The sequence below is a fragment of the Dicentrarchus labrax genome, unplaced genomic scaffold, assembly GCF_905237075.1.
Source record: "Dicentrarchus labrax unplaced genomic scaffold, dlabrax2021, whole genome shotgun sequence".
Taxonomy (NCBI): Eukaryota; Metazoa; Chordata; class Actinopteri; family Moronidae; genus Dicentrarchus; species Dicentrarchus labrax.
The window spans coordinates 3045034-3064093 of NW_026136720.1; the positions used below are offsets into that span (position 1 = coordinate 3045034).

The window sequence follows — 19060 nt, forward strand, 5'->3', positions numbered from 1 at the left end:
CCAGTGACAAAAGTTTTCCTCTCTCAGTGTTTCTGTATTTTTTCCTGTAATGTGATCAGTAAGAAATCTGTCACATAAAGAAAAGATGGTAAACAGTTTGGAAAGCAGCAGAAAGTGAAATTACAGAGTAAACAGTGAGCTGAACATTGGAGTGTTTGTGGGATTGTAGAGGGACTGTAAAGGGAGCGTTGTAGAATATTGATCTAAAGATACAGTATTCTGAATATCTTACACTGACCTCTTTTTCTTATGTTGTCTGTTTGTTATTGTATGATCCTTTGGCTGCTGTAGACTCACATTGTGAAAACCTAGACCTTGTTCCAAAGATATTTCCCAATCAGTCAATAACAGCTCACTCACAGATCTGCACTGAGAGGAGGAGCAACACTGAAAGAGCTTCAGTGACACATTTCCTGGAAATGAAAGTGAAAGTTTGTCTGAAGACAGCAGAGCTGCAGTGGAGACAAGTCTCTCTGTTTGTCTCTGAAGACAAATTCAACTGAATCCATCAGGTTTTTCTCAACTAAACAGCAGAATCTCTGCCAACCTCTGGTGAGTCCACTGCCCTACAGAGCTTGTTACAGTCTGTTATAGCACATACAGATAGAAGGAAGGAGCTAAATCCAACCAAACAATGAAAACACACCACAGAAACTAGTCCTGCTGAAAGCTAACTAGCCTATTAGCTGTCCTTTAGATCCAAAGTACAGAGTAGAGTATGTGATCATCTGACAACCTCTGTTATTGCTTATAAAGGAATAAAACTGACTTTACAACACACATAAACCTGCTAGTGTTACAGCTTATAGCTTCCTGCTGTCTGTCTCTGGGAGGCAGTACAGCTGATAATATTTACTGTGTTTCAACAACCGGTATTAACACAAAACCTGAGCTCTACTCAGACAGGAAAAGGTCACACTGAAGGTCTTACTGTCTAAATAAATCACAGAAAATGTAAAAAAGTGTGTTGAGTTTAATATTAAATTTGGACCTAGTTTGAAAATATTTCCACTTTAATAAAATATAAGCAGTTTATTTATAAAGCACATTTCATAGACAATGGTATATTTGAGGTGCTGTACAGTTTTTTTAAATACAAGACAGCTTAAAAATAAAATTAAGATGGAAAGATAAATATAGATAAACTAAAATAGTGTACACCGATCATCCGTAACATTGTGAGCACTGACAGGTGACGTGAATAACAATGAAAAGAACCAGACACAGGGTCATGGGCGGCCAAGGCTCATTGATGCAGGTGGGGAGTGAAGGCTGGCCCGTGTGGTCCGATCCAACAGACGAGCTACTGTAGCTCAAACTGCTGAAACAGTTCATGCTGGTTCTGATAGAAAGGGGTCAGAACACACAGTGCAGAGCAGTTATGATCGGTGTGTATATAGTTACTTTAAACCTCAAACCTTCACATATATATATTATTTAATGTGTGATGTGACAGTAATGGAGTAAATATTTTAGAATCACCATGTTATCACTTTTCTGAGCTTGGTGAACTCATACCACCACTGAACTGCACATCTAAGCTGTTCTACACTGGCAGCAGAGTCCAGGACCTGACTGTGTAATGAGCAATCTCAGTAAATCAGACACTGAATACAAACAGATTGAAACTGCAAACTCATCAACAATCGCAGCTCATGTCTCATGTTGTGCGATTTTTTTAGTCAATAATCAATATGGCCCTTAATTGGTTTCAGTATAATAACAGAATTCAGGAAGAGACTCCTTATGTTGCAATAATCATAATTAATTAATTTTATTATAATCAAAAGAAATGTAATTACAGTTTTCTTTTCTTTTTATCCTCACAGTGTAGATATGTTTGCTGCCAGCTGTCTGCTGACTGAGGATCAGTTTCTGTGCTCCATCTGTCTGGATGTGTTCACTGATCCAGTCACCATACCATGTGGACACAACTTCTGTAAAACCTGCATCACTGAACACTGGAATATTAATGTCCAGTGTCAGTGTCCCAACTGTAAAAAGGTTTTCAACACAAGACCTGAGCTGAAGGTCAATACTTTCATCTCTGAGATGGCTGCTCAGTTCAGACAGTCAGCTCAACAGAAAGCCAGCAGCAGCAGCTCAGAGCAACAAGTTTCCAAACCAGGAGAAGTTCCCTGTGACGTCTGCACTGGAACCAAACTGAAGGCCCTGAAGTCCTGCCTGGTGTGTCTGGCCTCCTACTGTGAGACTCACCTGGAGCCTCATCTGACAGCTTCACGTCTGCAAAGACATCAGCTGATCAACCCTGTGGAGAACCTGGAAGGCAGGATGTGTACGAAGCACGATAAACTGCTGGAGCTGTTCTGTAAGACCGAGCAGATGTGTGTCTGCATGCTCTGCACTGTTTTAGACCACAAGACACATGATGTTGTTCCTCTGAAAGAAGAATATGAAGGAAAGAAGGCCGAGCTGGGGAAGACAGAGGCTGAAATTCAGCAGATGATCCAGAAGAGACGACTGAAGATTCAGGAGATCAAACATTCAGTGGAGCTCAGTAAGGAAGGTGCAGACAGAGAGATAGCAGATGGTGTTCAGGTCTTCACTGCTCTGAAGGAGTCTGTTGAGAGAAGCCAGGTCAAACTCATCGACACAATCAAAGAGAAGCAGAGAAAGACAGAGAAACAGGCTGAAGACTTCATCAAAGAGCTGGAACAGGAAATCTCTGAGCTGAAGAAGAGAAGCTCTGAGGTGGACCAGCTCTCACAGTCTGAAGACCACCTCCACCTCCTCCAAAGCTTCCTGTCCCTGACCGCTGCTCCAACCACCAAAGACTGGACAGAAGTCAGTGTCCATCCACCTTCATATGAGGGGACTGTGAGGAGAGCTGTGAATCAGCTGGAGGAGACGCTCAGTAAACAGATGAAGAAGCTGTTTGAGGTCGAGCTGAAGAGGGTTCAGCAGTATGCAGTGGATGTGACACTGGATCCTGATACAGCATATCCCAAACTCATCCTGTCTGATGATGGAAAACAAGTTTACTGTGGTGATGTAAAGAAGAATCTCCCAGACAATCCAGAGAGATTTAATCGTTTTACTAATGTCTTAGCAAAGCAGAGTTTCTCTAAAGGAAGATTTTATTACGAGGTTCAGGTTAAAGGGAAGACTGAATGGGATTTAGGAGTGGCCAGAGAGTCGATCAACAGGAAGGGAATAATCTCACTGAGACCTCAGAATGGTTACTGGACGATATGGTTGAGGAATAAAAATGATTACAAAGCTCTTGCTGGCCCTTCAGTTCGTCTCTCTCTGCAGTCTCAGCCTGAGAAGGTGGGGGTGTTTGTAGATTATGAGGAGGGTCTGGTCTCCTTTTATGATGTTGATGCTGCAGCTCTTATCTACTCCTTTACTGGCTGCTCCTTCACTGAGAAACTCTACCCATACTTTGGTCCCAGTATTAATTATGGTGGTAAAAACTCTGCCCCTCTGATCATCTCTCCTGTCAATCACACTGAGTAGAACAACCATTTGATTCTCTTCAGAAAGATTCACATCATTTAATGAATAAATGTATATTTATTGGTGATGTACGGAATATATATAGTTTTTCCTTTTATCATGTAAATGTATTGATATCATATTGTAGCCTACTTTATTCTAATAACTGCATTATCTGCCTTCAAAACTGTAAAATCATCAGAAAACAATGTACTCAGGAATAAGAAGCATTTACACATTCTTTAAATGTCTGAGTGACAAATTCAAACCTTTATATTGTCTGATCATTGTTTATATAAGAATACTTTATACTACATACTGGCATAAATTACTGAAGAGCCTTTTTATAAATGAGACAAAAGTAAATTGCTTTAAAATAAAATAAAAACAAAACTTTTTATTGTGTCTGATTCATTTATTTAGTTTTTGGTCACATCTGAGACCGTTGGTAGTGTCAGATAATATTAATTTATTTTAATGTAGATTTTTACTTCATTGTCTCTGTGTAAATGTTTCATGTCTCTAATATAGTGGTTGCAGCTAAAGATTAATAATAAACTGACAGTCTCCCTCGTCCCAATGTTTTAGGAGATTAAATGTTTTCTATTAATTTGATGGAACACGATTATTATTATATTATTATTTGGCATCATTGCACGCCTTCCAAAAATCAAGACTGCTGCAAATCACACACGACAGATGTAACAAAACAACGTAACAAGACGAAACAGACAACTGACAGATCCTATTTGAGGTTTTAACTCAAACTGTTGCTAAATTTCCTCCAGAGAAACTAAGAGAGAACTTTTTCCTGTTATTACTATGAGAACATTTCAGAGCCTGTACTTTATTTTCTTTTACTTGCGTAAAAGAAGTTGAATCAGTACTTTTACTATTCTTTATATAGAAATGATCTTAACAAGGTTACAAAGTGCTGTGACAAAATAAATAAGATAAAAACAAAGAAAGAACAAAGTATAAACATAAGTAACCAAACAAAACACAGTTAAAATACGAGAATAAAATAAAATAAAACAATCAACAACACCAAGAATTACATATCAATAATAATAATAATAATACCAATACTTCTACTACTACTAAAAATAATAATACCAATACTACTACTACTACTACTATTATTAATAATTATATTAATACTAATTCATATTATATATATATATATATATATATATTTATTTTTTTTTTTTTTTTTTTTTTTTTTAATTGAACAAATTAAATGTCCAAAACTACAAGGTATACAATGACAATCAGCACATTGGTGAGTGACATAAATAATAAATCAAAGATACACAAATTAAAGTACAAATTTAAAAAAATAATAATAATAATTAAAATGAATAAATAAATAAAAAATAAATAGTTCAAACAGGGGCTTCAGAGAAAAACTTTTAATAATGACTCAGCAAGGTATTACTTTTTTGTTATTTAAAGGGGAACTTCGGCAGATTTTTACCCTCGTCTTGATCACTATAGGTCACCGAGTACTGTCGATAGGAAAAAGGAAAAATTGGTTCTAGCAAACTGGAGATGCTGCAGCTAATGGCCAGAGCTCCCAGTTAGTTATAATACACTTTTTGGGGGCATATCCTAAAGAGTGCCCTTTTGCTCCTCTTAACAGACACAAAATGCATTAAAATGTCTTACGTGACAACAACATGCCTTTTCAACTCATACGTTGTGCAGAAACCGTACAACCTGTTTTTCCACCGCTCGCTTCACCGAAAGCCCAGAATAATCCATCACGGAGATAATGCCTTTGCAACGAAAAAAAGTTTATTTCCCCCTCAAAAATGTCCATGTCTTCACACACTACTCTCCGATGTGCACACTTCCTGCAACAATTTCTTCTTCTGCGTTTCCCTGCAACAAGTGAAATCCCACGGGAGAAAAGGAGCAAATTTAGGTAAATAGTGATTTTGCAAATTTTTGTTTGTGAATAAAGAATTGTGCATATAGGATAACAAAGTTCATCAGGTGTTCAAGAGCATTATCTTCTGGGTTAACATAGTAGCAAATAACATCTTTAAGGGTAAGAGAGTAGACAGAGTTAGCAGCATCAAAAAAATGAGATTCAACATCACTCCAAAACTTTTAAGATATATCACAATAAAAAAACAGATGTGAAATTGTTTCTGTATTAAGATTGCAAAAAGTACAGGAATCATCAACATCTATAAACTTAGCAATAATACTACCAACTGGGTATATATTATGCAGTATTTTAAAATGTACTTCTTTAGCCTTGTTAGATATGCAATATTTGTGGGGTAGAAGCTCTTCTCCAGTTGATGTCCTCTATTTGGGACCTCCAGTAAAACTTGCCTCTAGGCACAACTCTATTCATTCTTTGAAAACACTGGCGAATATGTTTATTATTACACTTTCTATCTGTTAGTTCAATTCCACTCAGCATCAGTACAGGTTGACTTGGTTTATATTCACTGTAACTCAAATTAACTCTGTTGGGATAGCACGAGTTACAGATATAAATTCTCTGGAGGGAACAGGAAAACTGTGTACAGACATAAAACGTTCATAAGACAACATATTACCAGCATTATCAAAAAGATCGAGGATATGGATGATACCTCTTTCAAACCATTGTAGCAAGAATAAGGATTTGTTTCTTATAAGAATATTGCTATTATTCCAGAGGAAAGCCTTGTGGGGGGAGAAATTGTGGACAAAAGGCTGGCTGGTTAGAAATATGTGCGTGAATTTGTTAAATTATTCGCCACGTGTGTTTGTTGACATTAGAACAGCTGTAGAGAACGGGAGCCGGGTACCATGCAACACTAAAGGTTTCAATCACAGCCCTACGTTGAATACGCCTCCCTGTAATTCACTCACTCATTAGGCTACTCTGCTCAGGCCGTGACTAGCCCAGCCTTATAATTCATTGCTTGTGTTGTTGTTGTTGTTGTTGTTGTTGTGAATGTACGGCAGGCTGTAGCCAACGATATATAGCGCAATTCATTACTTATGGGAAACGTTTCAAGAGCAACAGGCTTCTCCAAGCAGCACAGCACAGGGAGAAGTGGGTGGAAGACGTAGCCAGGTCAAACCAACCAATAGAAACTCTTCTCTCGTCCACCAGCGTAGGCCCCGCCCATCAAGTGCAGCTGAATTCGCAAACAAAACTTTATAACTCTCAAGCAAAGAGGACGCAAAATGGTCGTATGTTTTTACTTACAAACATTAGTTTTGATTGAAGTTGAAGAAATATGTTCTCTCATATTTTTTTTTCCAATTGCAACCTGTTCTGTTTCCATCTCAAAACATTTTTTTTTACTCTCTTTTGGTCTCAAATCTCTTTTTGGTCCTCAAATCTCTTTTTGGTCTCAAATCTTTTTGGTTTCAAATCTCTTTTTGGTCTCAAATCTCTTTTTTGCTCTCAAATCTCTTTTTGGTTTCAAATCTCTTTTTTTGGTTTCAAATCTCTTTTTGGTTTCAAATCTCTTTTTTTGGTTTCAAATCTCTTTTTGGTTTCAAATCTCTTTTTTGGTTTCAATCTCTTTTTTGGTTTCAAATCTTTTTTGCTCTCAAATCTCTTTTTTGGTTTCAAATCTCTTTTTTGGTTTCAATCTCTTTTTTGGTTTCAATCTCTTTTTTGGTTTCAAATCTCTTTTTTGGTTTCAATCTCTTTTTTGGTTTCAATCTCTTCTATTTGATTGAATAATAAAGGAACAGAATTCTCTCCATACGCTCTGTATTCCTCCGTTACTTCCGGTCTGTATGAAGAGAGGAGCGAGAGCGAGCGGAAGCAAAAACTGAAGAAAACACAAAAACATATGGTTTACACTTGTTTACGGAAGTCCGTTTGTTGTTTTAGTGTTTTAGTGAAAAAACTAGAGTTAAAATGGGCATTAGCACAGTCGCTAGCCGCAGCGCTAGTAGCTCGAGCTAATAGCCGTTAGCTTTGTCTGTAGAGGTAAATTACTAAAACTAAAAGATCTTTTCATTTATTATAATTCATTTATGGCGAGAGCTGAATTATTCATGAGTTTTATATTAAGTATTTGTGCCCTTGTTATATTTTTTGGGTTTTAGAAACTGTGTGGTTGTTTCTGAGCGCCGCCATTTTGTGTCAGTGCGTGAGATCGGTGACAAATTCATATTTCTTTCCAAATTAGTTTTCATGTAAATTCTGTATTAATTTGTCATTTGTACCTTCATTGGGCTAATTTTATGCACCTATTTGCTTACTGTGAGCTGTGAGAAGCTATTTTATTTACAAAAAGGGAAGTTATTTTACATTATGGATTATTCATATTGACTATTATACTGCGCTGTTGCAAATTTAGTTTATTGAATTTTATATGCAGTGTAAAGCTTACACTGTGATTTTAATATTTTCTGTGTTATGGACAGGTCAGGTTTCTTTGGTTGTTTGTTCTCTGGATCTGGATCTTCCAGCGACGTTGATGGCGAGCCTTCCCACCTGGATCAAAAGTGAAAGGGAGACAGTATCACCAGATACTACCAGTGGGTACTTGAACGTATCCTAATTCTGCCACACCTTGTGGGTGGTGGGCCGACTGCTGCACAACACTCTCACATTCAGCCCCCCTCAACACACACACACACACACACACACACACACACACACACACACACACATTCCCCCTTATGACTTTTGACTTCTTGACTTCATCGTGTGGAACTGAGAACTGAGTGGCAGGGTATTTTCCTGAAGAGTATTGGTTGGATGCAAAATTGATTGTTCTTTTGGCCATGTTATATAATTGAATTTGATTTAGATAGAGAAACTTGAATTGTACAAAAGTAATCTTAAATTCAGTTTAGAATTAAGATTTTGATAATTAATGTGAAACTGAGCAATTGCAAATGTGATATTCTTTTTTTTTTTGTGATTTAACACAACCAGTGTTATCAGTGTGAGTGGTCCCATTGTTCGTAATTTTGTATGTATTTTTATTCTTTTTTACTTTAATACAAAAAGCCGGCATGTTCCTAAGTTCAACCTCTTGCCTCTGAGCTTGATTTAAGAATTTCACTGTGCTCCAGCAGTCGAACCTACTGGTCCATTATCTAGAGTAGTATTGCCACCTATTATTGTTTGAAGGGGGTGTTACATTTACTATATTGATTGACAATAACTCAGTGACTAAAAGAAATAAAAAGGGAGATATAGGGCAGCCTTGTCAGACACCTCTGTTAATTTGAAATCTTTTAGATGTATTCAAATTGATTATCACATTGCTGTTAATGTCTTTATAAAACATACTGACAATATCAACAAAGTTATTCCCAAAACTGAATACTTTGAGGGACTGAAAAAGAAAGTTGTGCTCAATTGTATCAAAGGCCTTATAAAAGTCTAAGAACAAAATAAAAGCCTCGGTGTCGATTTTTCATAAAACCTGTTTGAGTTTCTGCAATAATCATGTCTAATAATATTAATACATGGTTTTTAGTTTTCACAATCAATGACTGTGAAACTCTCTAACTGGTCTCACTGGTTGCTGGTTACTGGGGGAACTGGTATTTTAAATTTCAGATTTTTCCACAAAATTTTTTGGCACCTTCTTCTGAATGTTTCAACGTAGAAACTTCATTCAAACGTCAAAACGTTCAGCTCAATTAGAACATTATTGCTTCTTCTTTCAACTCTTAACTACTCATTCATACTTTCAGCTAGAAATTACATTTAAACTCTCAAATATTCCACATCTTTCAGACATTTTAGCTCTCATTCCACTTTTCAAATCCAGTAAAACTCAAAATATTTAACTTTTTTTTACATAAAATTACAATGGAAGTCCATTAGAAAATCCTTCAGACGCACTCATCTTCAACCTCTTCCCACAAATTCATACATTCACATAGAAGCTCCGTTCAAACATTAAAACGTTCATGAAAAACAGGACTTTCTGACAATAATTCAGCTTTTTTCATATTTTTCATACTGTGTACTCAATTGCAGTTCAAAATTCATGAAACTTTCAGCCCCTTGCTCTCTTGAACATAAAAACATAGGGAACATTTGTGCTGGTGTATCAGAGTTAAAAATGCACTTTATTAATTCTGACTTTCAATATGTATTTGTGAATTTTATTTATTTATTCATTCCATTGAGTGTGAATTTGATCTCATTAAGTTATTTTTCATTCACTGTTATTTTGGTTCATTTTCAGTGGAAATTTAGTTTTCTGAACTTTGTCCTTCCGTAGCTCCCGAACTTCCGTAGTTCCTTCATTCGTGTTGTTCTGTTTAGTCACCTACCCCACACACACTTTTTACTCTGTTTCACCTATTCTATATAGTTTTGAATGGTTTTGAGAGAGATTTGTTATAAAAATAAAATGTTTTCTGGTAAACTGTAACAGCTCTTTTAGTATTTTTTTTGTTTTTGTAACATGCACATTGCTGTAATGTTTAAATTAATTCATCTATATGTATTTTCAACAGTGTTGTTTTGCATTGCTGAGGGAGCAGAGGGGCAGGAAAAAAAGACCAGAAGGAAATGAAAGTGCTATATTGTCTTCTGCAGGAGCAAATAAATGCTGGTTAACAGTTCTGTGAGTCGACCTCTGTTTATGCCCACACACCTGTTACACATAAAATAAAAGGTTTCTGAATGACATCACATTGTACGAGGGAACTGTAAACTTACATATACAGTATGTATGTATAGAAGTTATTGTTTTCTTTTACATAGGAATTATCCAAATATTTGAGAGGTCCTATGGCTTTCTTGTTTGTTGATCATTTAGAAACAGAGTCAAAGAGAAATTATAATTCAACAAAATACAGATGAACATTAGGTTTGAAGCATTCCAGCCGTATGGATATGATGTTTGCCAACAAGTTTGATAGCAGCGTTAATGGGTTGTGAGTCAATATTACAATTTAGAAAGAAGACCATATCTTCTAATATGGGTGTCAGTCTGTTCTAACTTTAAAAATGGGGTGTCGATCACAGTTATTAAAGGTCTAAATCATCAAGTCAGAGGACAAATACAACATAACCAATAAAGGAATGAGGAACGGTTCACAAATTTGCATGTCATCCTTGCATGCTAATCTTCTCTGTATCGTTCCAATTTTAGTATATGTGCTACCGAGTAACACATCAGCTCCCTGTCTCTGCAGGGTATTTCTAGGGGGTCAGTCCAGAGAGAGTCCTGACTCATGGTGCCTCTCAGACTCACTTTAGAGGATTAAAGCAGCTCTAGGCGGCTCTAAACGGCTCTCAGACCGCTGATAACAACAGGAATAAGAGGTCTGGCTGTTGTACTGTGAGTCCTGTACCTACTTTCTTCCTATTTTCTGCCTTTATTTTCACTCAAACTGTCAGCTGCAGTTCCATAAAGTCACCAGCAGGTGTCAGCCTATGAGCAGTGTATGGGAGGAGGGTGCTGTTGTAGTCTGAACATTGACAGTATGCTGTATATTAGAGTCTGACTGCAGATTAATGAAACACTTTTAAATCGGAAGTTTAGCGATGGGAAGATGAATTCGGTGTACAACTGAAACACCTCTGAGCTCTATCTATCTGTTTATCTTGTCATCCTGTATGTCTTTCTGTATTAAACCCTTCTTCAGTATCAATGTTTTTCATCCTGGGACTCTTCAGTTGACAGCAGATATGTTATTATTGATTCTTTGAGTCTATTTGTTAAAGGTTGAACACAGTTTGGAGGTTCTGGGACATCTGGTTTTGGATGGTGTGTGTGTTTGGTTCATGGAGGTCCTGTTTGTCCAGAAAGTGACAGTGTTGCTGTGCAGCAGGGTCCGGTTTAGGCCGTGAAGGCAGCAACAAGTGGACGTGGCCTTTCAGATGGGACAGAATGAATTGCATGTCCTCCTCTCTGAATTTGTCATTTCCTCTCTGTAAGAAATGTGCTCTAGATATTCTTCCACTGCTAGCAGGTTTGGGTTGGAGGCTTTTGTATGGCTGCTTGGCTGTGCCGGATTCCACCGAGACAGAAACAACCAGCTTGCCGAGTGATGGAGGCGGGCTAATACTTAAAGTCCACGAAACTTTGGATTATTCATGGTAGGCACCGTCCGCCAGGGGGCTGTGTCTGGGAATGACACCCTAGTCTCTGATACATTCAACTCCTACTTACCTGGCAGGTGGGATGCCACTATCAAGAAGGTGGTTCACTCAGCATGAGATGCATTTGTTGCTCATCCTGCAGTGCTGACCCCTGGGAATTCCCAAAATGTGGAAGTCTTGACTGTATAATTTCTGCTAGTGGGTCCGTGTATGTTTTGGTCATTGGATTTTCCTTTCAGAAACGGGTATTAAAAAACAGAAAACGAGTGGTTATGTGGTTTTTGTTTTAAAACACAAAAATTAAAATAGAAATACAAAGCGTTTTTCTTTTTCATGGTCAGAAAGGGATGAGCGAAATTTTAAAATATTATTCGATTTTCATTTTCTATTTCATATAACAAAAAATAAAATCACTAGAAAACAGAAACAGAAAACGCCTTGTATTTCGATTTTTTATTTTTGTATTTTAAAAGGAAAATCAAATAACCACTCGTTTTCTGTTTTTTTAATACCCGTTTCTGAAAGGACAATCCAATGACCAATACATACACAGACCCAAAATAAACCCAGCTCAGCTCTGACTCTGTGTCCAGTATGAGATGCTTCACTATGCACAGTAAAATATAACTTGTAATTTCACTTAAGAGTTCTTTGAAAGAAATATTTTACTTTATTACTTTTGAAACCTCAGAATCACAGAGAAGCCTACTTGTGGCCCAGTGACAAAAGTTTTCCCTCTCAGTGTTTCTGTATTTTTTCCTGTAATGTGATCAGTAAGAAATCTGTCACATAAAGAAAAGATGGTAAACAGTTTGGAAAGCAGCAGAAAGTGAAATTACAGAGTAAACAGTGAGCTGAACATTGGAGTGTTTGTGGGATTGTAGAGGGACTGTAAAGGGAGCGTTGTAGAATATTGATCTAAAGATACAGTATGTTCCTGAATATCTTACACTGACCTCTTTTCTTATGTTGTCTGTTTGTTATTGTATGATCCTTTGGCTGCTGTAGACTCACATTGTAGGAAAAACCCATCTTGTTCCAAAGATATTTCCCAATCAGTCAATAACAGCTCACTCACAGATCTGCACTGAGAGGAGGAGCAACACTGAAAGAGCTTCAGTGACACATTTCCTGGAAATGAAAGTGAAAGTTTGACTGAAGACAGCAGAGCTGCAGTGGAGACAAGTCTCTCTGTTTGTCTCTGAAGACAAATTCAACTGAATCCATCAGGTTTTTCTCAACTAAACAGCAGAATCTCTGCCAACCTCTGGTGAGTCCACTGCCCTACAGAGCTTGTTACAGTCTGTTATAGCACATACAGATAGAAGGAAGGAGCTAAATCCAACCAAACAATGAAAACACACCACAGAAACTAGTCCTGCTGAAAGCTAACTAGCCTAGCTTAGCTTCCCTTTGGGTTGTGTAAAGGACAGAGTACAGCGTCTGATTTCATCTGAGAGTTTGTTGTATTTTTTTTTTTTTTTTTTTTTTTTTTTTTTTTTTTTTTTTTTTTTTTTATTTTTTTTTTTTTTTTTTATTTTATTTTATTTTTATTTTTTTTTTTTTTTTTATTATTTTTTATTTATTTTATTTTTTTTTTTTTGTAATTTTAATTTTAATAAAAAAAATAAATAAAAAAAAAAAAAAAAAAAAAAATATAAAATGGGCGGGGATTTGTTTTGCCTCCTTGGTTGGGATTTTGGGGGGGAACCCAGAAGTAGATCGGACAAGAGGTAGAGTGTAAACAGTTTATTAGACCAAATTAGTGACAAAAGGGGGAGCTGGCAGGCGAGAGTGGGAGTCCAGAGATGGGGGTGATCCAGACAGTGGCTGGCTGGCAGGCTTGGAGTGTGGGGATCCAGTGGCTGGCTTACAGGAGGCTTGGGCTGAGTGGACTGGGTTCCAGGGCTGAGTCCCAGGAATGATTCCTGAGGCAGAGAGACACGGTTAGTTACGGACAAAAACAGACGGCAAGAGATTGGCTCAGGCAGGCAGAAGCAGACAGGCAACTAACGGTAGCAACGATAAATAACTGGCTGGAAAGCAGTAGGATACTCAATACTTCACAACAATCTGGTGTTGACTGGATGTGTGGCTGCTCCTTAAGTACTGCTGAAGATTGATGAGGAGCAGGTGTGGTGATGACCTCAGCCAGGTGTGTGAGCAGCCAGAGATAGACACGCCCCCGAGCACTGCCAGAGTGACACAAACACCACAAGACAACACAAAACACCCGAACGGTCATCACGGCCGGGGATTCATGACATCCTGCTCAGTGTGTTTTTAAAGAAAAACTGATGTATTTTAAAATTGTAATCCTGCTAAACAATTACTATCTTTACGCAATGTAACAGTAACCTGGTGATTTATTTAGTAACTGTAATGGATTACAGTTACAGAGAGAACTTTGAAGTTTGTTTTATTTTCATCCTCACAGTGTAGATATGTCTGCTGCCAGCTGCCTGCTGACTGAAGATCAGTTTCTGTGCTCCATCTGTCTGGATGTGTTCACTGATCCAGTCACCATACCATGTGGACACAACTTCTGTAAAACCTGCATCACTGAACACTGGAATATTAATGTCCAGTGTCAGTGTCCCAACTGTAAAGAGGTTTTCTACACAAGACCTCAGCTGAAGGTCAATACTTTTATCTCTGAGATGGCTGCTCAGTTCAGACAGTCAGCTCAACAGAAAGCCAGCAGCAGCAGCTCAGAGCAACAAGTTTCCAAAACCAGGAGAAGTTCCCTGTGACGTCTGCACTGGAACCAAACTGAAGGCCCTGAAGTCCTGCCTGGTGTGTGTCTGGCCTCCTACTGTGAGACTCACCTGAGCCTCATCTGACAACGTCAGGCCTGAAAAGACATCAGCTGATCGACCCTGTGGAGAACCTGGAAGACAGGATGTGTACGAAGCCACGATAAACTGATGGAGCTGTTTTGTAAGACCGACCAGATGTGTGTCTGCATGCTCTGCACTGTTTTAGACCACAAGACACATGATGTTGTTCCTCTGAAAGAAGAATATGAAGGAAAGAAGACCGAGCTGGGGGAAGAGAGAGGCTGAAATTCAGCAGATGATCCAGAAGAGACGACTGAAGATTCAGGAGATCAAACGCTCAGTGGAGCTCAGCAAGGAAGGTGCAGACAGAGAGATAGCAGATGGTGTTCAGGTCTTCACTGCTCTGAAGGAGTCTGTTGAGAGAAGACAGGCCGAGCTCATCGACACGATCAAAGAGAAGCAGAGAAAGACAGAGAAACAGGCTGAAGACTTCATCAAAGAGCTGGAACAGGAAATCTCTGAGCTGAAGAAGAGAAGCTCTGAGGTGGGACCAGCTCTCACAGTCTGAAGACCACCTCCACCTCCTCCAAAGCTTCCTGTCTCTGAACGCTGCTCCACCCCACCAAGGACTGGACAGAAGCCAGCGTCCGTCCACCTTCATATGAGGGGACTGTGAGGAGAGCTGTGAATCAGCTGGAGAAGACGCTCAGTAAACAGATGAAGAAGCTGCTCGCTGAGGTGGAGCTGAAGAGGGTCCAGCAGTATGCAGTGGATGTGACACTCGATCCTGATACAGCAAATCCCTACCTCATCCTGTCTGATGATGGAAAACAAGTTAAACTTGGTGATGTAAAGAAGAATCTCCCAGACAATCCACAGAGATTTGATACTGTTGCTTGTGTCTTAGCAAAGCAGAGTTTCTCTTCAGGAAGATTTTATTACGAGGTTCAGGTTAAAGGGAAGACTGAATGGGATTTAGGAGTGGCCAGAGAGTCGATCAACAGGAAGAGAAAAATCACACTGAGCCCTCAGGATGGTTACTGGACGATATGGTTACGGAATGAAAATGAGTACCAAGCTGCTGCTAGCCCTTCAGTGTCTCTCTCTGCAGTCTGAGCCTGAGAAGGTGGGGGTGTTTGTGGATTATGAGGGAGGGTCTGGTCTCCTTTTATGATGTTGATGCTGCAGCTCTATCTACTCTTTTACTGGCTGCTCCCTTCACTGAGAAACTCTACCCATACTTTGGTCCCAGTATTAATTATGGTGGTAAAACTCTGCCCCTCTGATCATCTCTCCTGTCAATCACACTGAGTAGAACAACCATTTGATTTTCTTCAGAAAGATTCACATCATTTAATGGAATAAATGTATATTTATTGGTGATGTACGGAATATATATTTTTTTCCTTTTATTATGTAAATGTATTGATATCATATTGTGAGCCTCATTTATTCTAATAACTGCATTATCTGCCTCAAAACTGTAAAATCATCAGAAAACAATATACTCTGGAATAAGAAGCATTTACACATTCTTTAAATGTCTGAGTGACAAATTCAAACCTTTATATTGTCTGATCATTGTTTATATAAGAATACTGTATACTACATACTGACATAAATTACTGAAGAGCCTTTTATAAAATGACACAAAAGTCTTTTGTTTTTCTCTTTTTCTTTTTAAATAAACAAAAGAAAAATAACCTTTTATTGTGTCTGTTCATTCTGCACTGCTGAAATATTGTGATTGTAGTGATTGATTACATTACAGTTTGTAAAATTTAAATTCACATGATTAAGATAAAAACTAATTTAGAAATTATAAACCAGAAGTCTCCATCGTCTCTATCTTTTAGAAGGTGGCTCTGGATCTACTCCTTTACTGGCTGCTCCCTCACTGAGAAACTCTATCCATACTTTAGTCCCAGTCTGAATGATAGTGGTATACTACTACAACACACCAGTTTTACTGCACTGATTGATATTATCTAATGTAGTCTCATTTATTCTAATAACTGCATTAGCTGCCTCCAAGACTGTTCAATCAGTAACAGACAATGCTAATAAATAAGAAGCATTTGGATGTTCCTTAAATGTCTGGGTACCACATTCAAAACCTTTTACTATCTGTGTTGGCTATGTTTTTTGGATGTTTTTTTGGACTACATTAAAGAGGGAAATATTGTACTTTTTTACTCCACTACATCTGTCTAACAGCTGGATTTGTTGGTTACTTTGCAGATTCACATTTTACATTCAACAGGAAACAAGGATGGTATCTATGTGATATCTTCATGTGAACTTCTTTCATTTTATGTGGAATGAGGAATTTATTAGAGTCTGACCAAATTTGTTGTTCAGGGTGTTTAGTTTCCATAAAAGAGTTGATTTGGGGAGAATTACTGTGATCTGAGCTCAGAATTTTAATAAAACAACCCAACAGTGACAGTGGTGTCGATCTCAGTTGTTAAAGTTATAAATCATCAAGCCTGAGGACAAATATAACATAACCAACAGAATAGATAAAGGAATGAGGAACGTTTCCACCTACGGGAGAGAGTTAGTCACCATAACCTGTGTTTCACATAAATGGTCCCGCCATCGATTTCAGAGGCTACTATTGGCTCATGTACAAATGGAACAGGCCAATGGGGGTTGTCTTGACCCGCCTCCCATTGGTCTGTTTCATTTAGGTGCTGTGCTGTGATTGGACAGCTCGCCGCATGACCTGCCCACCACACAGCCACGTTCAGTGTCATTATCATTGTAATAACATTATAAGGTAAGACCAACTTTATTGTTTGTAAAAGTGCTACAGCCAAAAGGTAGCTTATATATTAGACAATAATCAGTTAGCAGTGAAACAGCGAGCCAATGTAACGTTAGTGTGGCAGAGTTAAGCCTCAATGTCATTCCTGATCGGTGAAATGTGTTTGAAATAATATTCCCACTACTGGGTTCACTTGTTGAGACCTAGGATATTGTACTGCTACTGTGTGGAGTTAAAGTTGGATAACTGATAACAACAGGAATAAGAGGTCTGGCTGTTGTACTGTGAGTCCTGTACCTACTTTCTTTCCTATTTTCTGCCTTTATTTTCACTCCAACTGTCAGCTGCAGTTCCATAAAGTCACCAGCAGGTGTCAGCCTATGAGCAGTGTATGGGAGGAGGGTGCTGTTGTAGTCTGAACATTGACAGTATGCTGTATATTAGAGTCTGACTGCAGATTAATACAACACTTTTAAATGCACAGTGAATTGCCGGAACCTCTTGGCTGTATAATATATGCTGGTGGTGGTACTGTGTTGGTGTTTCTCCCTTCATTGTTATGTTGGAGAAAAAAATTAAAAACTTCCCAACTCAGCTCTGGACTCTGTGTCCAGTATGAGATGCTACAATATGAACAGTAAAACTAACAAAGAAATCATGCATGGAAATAAAGTGATCATTATTAACTTGCTTTTCTTAGACACACTGTTGGTTTTCCAGCAGTATAAAATAATTAAGGCCTACTACTCTCTCTGGAGTGAGGGAGATTTTTATAAATGAACAATTTTAATTTCACATAAGAATTAATTGAAAGAAATATTTTACTTTACTACTTTGAAACCTCAGGAATCACAGAGAAGCCTACTTTAGGCCCTAAGACAAAAGTTTTCCCTCTCAGTGTTTCTGTATTTTTTCCTGTAATGTGATCAGTAAGAAATCTGTCACATAAAGAAAAGATGGTAAACAGTTTGGAAAGCAGCAGAAAGTGAAATTACAGAGTAAACAGTGAGCTGAACATTGGAGTGTTTGTGGGATTGTAGAGGGACTGTAAAGGGAGCGTATAGAATATTGATCTAAAGATACAGTATGTTCCTGAATATCTTACACTGACCTCTTTCTTATGTTGTCTGTTTGTTATTGTATGATCCTTTGGCTGCTGTATACTTACATTTAGAAAAAAGGGAAATTGTCTCATCTCTGGCCCAAAGGGTATATCAAGATATTTCCAAATCAGTCAATAACAGCTCACTCACAGATCTGCACTGAGAGGAGGAGCAACACTGAAAGAGCTTCAGCACACACATTTCCTGGAAATGAAAGTGAAAGTTTGTCTGAAGACAGCAGAGCTGCAGTGGAGCAAGTCTCTCTGTTTGTCTCTGAAGACAAATTCAACTGAATCCATCAGGTTTTTCTCTCAACTAAACAGCAGAATCTCTGCCAACCTCTGGTGAGTCCACTGCCCTACAGAGCTAGTTACAGCCTGTTATAGCACATACAGACAGAAGGAAGGAGCTAAATCTAACCAAACAATGAAAACACACCACAGAAACTAGTCCTGCTAAAAGCTAACTAGCCTAGCTTAGCTTCCCTTTGGGTTGTGTAAAGGACAGAGTACAGCGTCTGATTTCATCTGAGAGTTTGTTGTATTGCTTACAAAGGTATAACATTGTACTTTTACAACTTATATAACTGTTACACACTTTGATAATCAGATACAATTATTAATTACCAATTATAAAATGTAGTCACTAACTTAAATCCAAGTTTCACCATATTAAAGTAAGACAACTTTATTACCTCCCATTAGTTTTGGATTACCTCATCATTAAATATGTAAATAAAAGTAAAGAAAAGACATATCAATCAGAACTGAGATCAGTTGTGTCTCCTGCTCAGAGTATTTGAAAGCAAAACTGATGTATTTTAAAATTGTAATCCTTGTAAACAATTACTATTTTTACTCTATGTAACAGTAACCTGATGATTTATTTTTAAATGCAA

The 19060-nt window shown here is 37.9% G+C and overlaps 1 protein-coding gene, 1 long non-coding RNA gene and 1 pseudogene across 4 annotated transcripts; 1 reads left to right on the forward strand and 2 right to left on the reverse strand.

Moving 5' to 3' along the window:
• The first annotated feature begins 408 nt into the window (after positions 1–408).
• On the forward strand, positions 409–15408 carry LOC127352552 (E3 ubiquitin-protein ligase TRIM41-like). Of its 3 annotated transcripts, none has more exons than XM_051381033.1 (3): positions 409–552; positions 1830–2901; positions 15028–15408. In XM_051381033.1, exons 2-3 carry the CDS (start codon positions 1837–1839, stop codon positions 15403–15405), a joined length of 1443 nt encoding a protein of 480 aa, XP_051236993.1. In that variant the 5' UTR covers positions 409–552; positions 1830–1836; the 3' UTR covers positions 15406–15408. The 3 variants fall into 3 exon arrangements, with proteins under 3 accessions (XP_051236993.1, XP_051236992.1, XP_051236991.1); XM_051381032.1 differs by having other exon boundaries at positions 411–552; positions 1830–3108; positions 15235–15408; XM_051381031.1 differs by lacking the exon at positions 15028–15408 and having other exon boundaries at positions 412–552; positions 1830–3857.
• On the reverse strand, positions 3566–15934 carry LOC127352598 (uncharacterized). The gene is made up of 2 exons (XR_007881145.1): positions 15853–15934; positions 3566–3728 (listed from the first exon to the last, which is right to left on the reverse strand). It is a non-coding gene; the product is annotated as an uncharacterized LOC127352598 (long non-coding RNA).
• Positions 10483–10578, reverse strand: LOC127354003 (uncharacterized; annotated as a pseudogene).
• Positions 15935–19060: the final 3126 nt, after the last annotated feature.

Bases quoted from the DNA above. Each gene is read 5' to 3' on its own strand.
- LOC127352552 (XM_051381031.1), top strand. From the start codon at position 1,837: ATGTTTGCTGCCAGCTGTCTGCTGACTGAGGATCAGTTTCTGTGCTCC.